General features: G+C 49.3%; 1 protein-coding gene across 1 annotated transcript in view; it reads right to left on the bottom strand.

The window, feature by feature from the left end:
* The window catches only part of LOC115292695 (casein kinase I-like), a 1,344-nt gene extending 1,195 nt beyond the window's left edge, over positions 1-149 (bottom strand). The window contains exon 1 of the mRNA XM_029940733.1: positions 1-149. Within this exon, the coding sequence (XP_029796593.1) occupies positions 1-134 (134 nt within the window). The 5' untranslated portion in view covers positions 135-149.
* Positions 150-6,009: the final 5,860 nt, after the last annotated feature.

The raw sequence follows: 6,009 nt of genomic DNA, 5'->3' as shown, positions 1-6,009 counted from the left end.
ACTGCCACTTCCTCGCCGTTGGTAATGTTGATCGCCAGATATATGTCCCCGAAGGAGCCAGACCCGATCTTCCGTACCAGTTTATATTTCCCTCCGACAATGAACTCGGCCTTGGAGCCGCTGCTGCTCCCCATCCTGAGAGACGAAGATGGAGGCTGGGGCCAAGCCCCGACACCTCTCGGGGGAGGACAGAGGTCGCTGGGGCTCGTCCACGGAGCAAGGCTGCGGAGGAGGGCGGCAGGAAACGGAAAGCGCTGGTTCTTTCAAGGCGTTACAGGGCCCAGGATCGGTCAAGGGGAACCCGATCACCGCCGCTCAGTCAGGCTTCTTTTTGCCAGGCCGCAGCTTAGGAGAGGGTTCTCGCGGTTACCAGGCCGGGCCACTTGTTTCTGGGCGGCTGCCGCTGCCTTGCTTTCACGGCGACGTCGCGGGCCGGAAAAGGGGCGCGGTGGTTTAGGGCGGCGATACCGCTGCCACCACTGCCGCCGGCTCCCGCCCGGAGGGACCTCTGTCACTCCGCCGACGCCGCCATCTTGTTACTCCGGCTCCAGCCAACACAAAATCGAGATGTTTCTTTAAAAATGCTCACATCTTGGGGTGCCTGGGTGTCTCAGCCAGTTACGCATCCGACTTTGACTCAGGTCATGATCTCACAGTTCGTGGCTTCGAGCCCCGCATCAGGCTCTGTATGACAATTCAGAGCCTGAAGCTAGCTTTGGATTCTGTGTCTCCCTCTCTCTCTGCCCCTCCCTCGCTCATGCTCTCTCTCTCTCAAAAATAAATACACATTAAAAAAATAAAATGCTCACATCCTTAGGAAGGACTGTCTAACTTAGGTTCCGCAGAGAGCACAGCCTGGGGTAATTGCCTAAGTATATCAGCTTTGTTGAGGGGTGCGATCCCAAGGGGCAAAGGGAAAAGGGGTGTGAGGCTGAGGGAGAGCCAATAGAAAGGCTGTTCCAAGTTAGCCCCAACTTGTTATAGGCTACAGCTGCTCATTTTGTGAGGCCATCTTCTGAGAGGTCACATGACAACCATGGATGATGTTCCTTCTCAGTCTGGAAGAGGAACCGTCCCCTAATTTGTGAACAGGGTGTATTCCTCCGCTCCTCTCCTCCCTGTTGTATGTGCATGAACATCAGGTAGGCCACCAGGCATCTTATGTGTCAGGATCAACAGGGAAACCCTGTGACTAGTAGCAAACGGCATGGCCTTGAGTGGAGGCACTGTGGGGTCAGGCCCAGGTGGAGGTTGTTGGGGCCCACATAGAACTGGTCACTGCAGTGAAGACTGGGGCTGAGACACACGGCCTTTGGAGAGGCCGAAGCATTTCTGGGGCTGCCTAAGAGGTGTCTGGTTCAGGAACACTTTATTATGAGCAGCTGCTGCCTAGGTTACCCGTCAGCCCTTAGCAGGGGCAGACTGCTGAGAGCAGGAGCCGTTCACAGACTGGACCTGGCTGCAGGGGGAGGTGGCTGGGGACAGGGTGGGCAGACCCACCGTAAGCTCTGACCCAGCTTGGGGTGTGGCCAGGATGCGAATTATCCTGAGAATCCAGCTCAGGCTGCTGGCCTGCGCCTGGGAGGCCCCCAGAGGGCCTCTGCAAACAAATATAACTTCCCAAACAAAGACAAAGCAGTAAAGAGACTCCTGAGGCCCCAGCATTATTAATGGCCTATTCCAGCAGGGGAAATCAATAGCTGTTTAGAAAGGGCTTTGGGGAAGAAACCAGTTCTGATGAAGAAAAAGGAAAAGTGAATACCCGCTTCCCATGAGGATGACAGCGGGCGTCAGGATTTGCCCAGATTGACAGTGTTTCTATACACTTTTGACTGACACCTGCCAGGAAGGAGGATCTGTGTGTGTGAGTAGAAATTAATGACTAGATTGATTTCTTAATCTGATTTTTCCCTTACCTATTCAGAGATTCCAATTCCAAAGAGAAAATACATAGTTTTCTAAAACACATTAGGACCTTCTTTCCCAAAGCACTCAGGAAATGAAAAAGGCTTTTAAAGCTCTGGAGGACACATCTGAAATGCTGTGTGCTTGCCGTTTGGCAGTGAAAGTGAAAACAAGCCCGATTCTGTTTGAACGGTACCATGTTTATCTAATACTTTTCTCTAGGAGCTCCAAGGGAAATAGGTGGTCAGCATTATTAGCGCAGTTTGGCAGCTGGAGAAGCAAAGCATGTGATGAGGGAATGGTGTGTGCAAAAGAAAAGAGTGACGGCGTTAGGCATGCCTCTTCTCTACTTTCCGTTTTCTCGGTTAGTTGCCAGTTCAGACTAGAAGTTATTGTAAAGACCTTTGACTAAGCACCTCATTATAAAGATCACAGAGCAGGGGGTGCAATGCCTTCCTTCATGGTCTGGAACTTTGTTCAGTTCCTTTGTGCCTCTTTGACTTCTCTGGCAACACCGTGCAGGCTCTCCTGGGCCTCCCCATAACTTCATCCAGAATCAGGATGCCGGCATTCACCCCGGTGACCTAGTGTGGCTTGTAGCAGGACCTCATGATGCTTGAGTTCAATTCCCTTCTGTTAAGGGCCTGCAATGTGCTGTCCTGAGCAGGGCATGCCTGGCCACGTGAGGGCTGCCCTTGACAGAGGCAGAAAAGAGAGCCATTTGGTGCTGACTCCAGGGACTGTGGCCCCTGAGGTATGGTAGGCCTGCGAGGGAAGCAGGCATTCTGCTACCAGAGGCCTGGGGACAGGGGAAGGCAGCATAGTACGGCGGACAGTTGTCCCAGCTTTGGTTCAAACCCCAGCACTATCGTAATTGTTGGTCCTGGGGAGGTGAGTCATTTAACCTCGCTGAACTTGGGCTTCCTCATCCGTGAAATAAAGCTAGTGATCTCTACCTCAGAGTGAGAGGGTTACATTGTATAGCAGACACATATTTCCGCACCTGGGAGGCATTCAGTAATTCTGGTCATTGTTATGCCTGATTGAGTTGTGAGCATTTCCGGGTGATCCTATTTCATTGGACTGGAAGCTGTGCTTCCCTGGGTCCCTTTGTCACTCACGTTTAGGCTTGTATCGCTTAGGGAGGTCTGCAGGTGGAAAATTACAGGCGTTCTGGAGCACGCCTCACATCACACCCACTGTTCCCACAGGAAAATCAGGAAGCTTCCAGACTGTAGGGCCCAGGCCCCCCATCTGCAGGGTGGGGTAAGGGGTGGTGTTTGAACATACTTGTTTTTCTCTGCAGATTTCTTTGGAACTGTGAAAGGGCAGAGCCGGTTGCTAATGAGGCGGTGTTTTCCACCTCTGTCTTCTCCATCAGATGTGGTCTATTAGGTTGGGGTGCGGGAAGGGGATCAGATCCCTGGGACTCAGGATCTGCTCCCAGATTTCCTAAGTGGCCAGGAGCAATTCCTTCAGGGAAAAAAATCAACCTGGTTCCTGGGAAAGCTGCATGGCTCCCCTCCCTCCTTCTGCCCCCCTCCCCCCGCTGCTCCAGCAGCTGCTGTTCACATGCCACCACAGCCACGGCCAGCAACCTTGACGCTGACAGACAAGCCCCACCTCCTCTCCCACAACCCCTTCCCATGGGGCTGCCTTAACTGAAAGGCATAGCATTGTGCTTTCTGTGCCCTTGCACGGGCCACACACAGCCCCGTGAGTGGGCAAAACACGTATCACAGACATGTGTAATTTGTGCAGGAGGAGGATGAATATCTTCGTCTTCCACTGGTGGTTGGAGGTTATCTATGAGCTTTTTATTTTGGCAGAGGTTACATGAGGTACGAGGGACCTTCCTCTTACAGGCTGAATCGTGTCCTGTCCCCCCCCCCCCGCCTCTCAAATTCATATGTTGAAGTCCTAACTTCCCTACCTCAGAATGATTGTATTTGGAGATAAGACTTTTAAAGAGGTCATTAAGGGGAAATGAGGTCAAATGAATGCCCCCAAATCCTGTATGATTGGGTCCTCATAAGAGGAGACACGATGGGTATCGAGGAAAGCCACAGGGAGAGGGTGGCCACCCACAAGCCAAGGAGAGAGGCCTCAGTGGTAACGAGCCATGTCATCACCTCAACTGGAGATTTGTAGGCTCTAGGACTATGAGAAAATTAATTCCTGTTGTTTAAGCCACCCAGGCTTTAACCACCAGTGCTAGCACACTGCTACACTTCCCATGCAGATGCACTGTCATTTTTGTGGTACCTTGTTTTTAATTTTTTTCAATGTTCATTTATTTTTAAGAGAAAGAGACAGAGCGTAAGCAGGGGAGGGGCAGAGAGAGAGGGAGACGCAGAATCCGAAGCAGGCTCCAGGCTCTGAGCTGTCAGCACAGAGCCCAACATGGGGCTCAAACTCATGAACCGTGAGATCATGACCTGAGCTGAAGTCAGTGGCTCAACCCCCTGAGCCACCCAGGCGCCCCTGGTCTGTTGTTTTTAATAGGCAATCTTTCTTTTCCTTGAGTTTGAGGCATATATTCAGAGGGAGCTTGTTTTATTGATGAGTAAGGTATATTAGAAACCACCTCATGAAGCTCTTGGCAGATTTAGAAAAGGACAGAATGCAAGCCTGTGCTCGCCAATGTTGGTCCAATCGCGCTGCAGACCCTAGGCTGTAGAGATAATCAGAGAAGATGGATCTATTTGTACTGGCACGAAAGGTTGTGAGTTTATGAGATTTGTCCTGCCAGGAAGAATGAATAATTATGATAGCAAGTTCTTCATCTTAAAAATTGATTTATAAACATCATTAGAGAACTTGATATTTGTTTTACTTAAAAGGCTCTTTTTTTATTTAATAAGAAATATGTTTCTGCCAGTTGTAATTCTAGTTAATCTAATACAGTGTGTTCTGGGATTCAGTTTTTCCTTAAATTGTTGATAATTTGATAAACCTATATTATATCTGTAGTTCTGGGGCCAGAAGATTCCAGAATTTTTTATTTTTTTATTATTTTTTAAATATTTATTGGGAAAGTGCAAGAAGGGGAGGGGCAGAAAGAGGGGGGCAGGATTTGAAGTGGGCTCTGCACTGTCAGAGGCTGGCAGCAGCAAGCCCGATGTGGGGCTCGAACTCACGAACTGTGAAATCATGACCTGAGCCAAAGTCAGACACTTAACCGACTGAACTACCCAGGCACCCCCAGAATTTTTTATAATAATAACTTTGTTTTGAACAGCACTTTCAAAGAAGTCTCATAACAACAGTGTGAGGCAGTACATGTATCATTGCTAATAACTAGGATTTGTGTAGCATTTTCTCTGTTACAAAGCACATTCATATACACCGTCTTGTTTAATTGCCATGGATATTAAATGAATTGGTTGAAGATACATAGCAGTTTTTTTTTAATTTTTTAATGTTTATTTATTTATTTACTAGAGAGAGAGAACACAAGTAGGGGAGGAGTAGAGAGAGATGGAGATACAGAATCTGAAGCAGGCTCCAGAGCCTGACACAGGACTCGAACCCTCCGAGCTGTGAGATCACGACCTGAACTGTAGTCGGATGCTTAACCGACTGAGCCACCCAGGTGCCCCCATAGCAGTTTTAAATACTAAGATGGGATTAGAACCCAAGCCAGAGTTTTTCTCATGACACCACCTTTTTTCTTCACAAATAGGCTTAAGAGTTTGGGCCACTGGTCGTCTCAAAGTCCTGGAACTAATTTCAACCCATCCTTGCAGACCCAGTCCAGATGCCACCTCTTCTGTGCAGGCTCTCCAGATATGCACAACATGGAACACTTTCTCAAGCCCTTCCTCAAAGCCCTCACCTGCTGTCCCGTATATTGTGGTTATCTATGTGCCCATCCTATTATCCCAATAGACCAAGCTCCATGAGGTTCAGAGGAAGACTTAGCCTAACCAACCCAGTGCTCCGCCGACAGTGCTCATTGAGTGTACCGGGTGTGAGGCAAAAGGGAATTTGCATGCCCTAAATGTCAGCTTTAGACGTACTCCTTGGCCAAATGAAGTCCCTTGCCTCCCAGAGTGAATGGGAGTGTAGACTCCCCACCCATGAGAACCGGATACATTTTCC

This window comes from Suricata suricatta, chromosome 5 (assembly GCF_006229205.1).
Source record: "Suricata suricatta isolate VVHF042 chromosome 5, meerkat_22Aug2017_6uvM2_HiC, whole genome shotgun sequence".
NCBI lineage: Eukaryota > Metazoa > Chordata > Mammalia > Carnivora > Herpestidae > Suricata > Suricata suricatta.
Note: the sequence above shows the minus strand (reverse complement) of the source record. Positions and strands in the feature narration are given on the sequence as shown.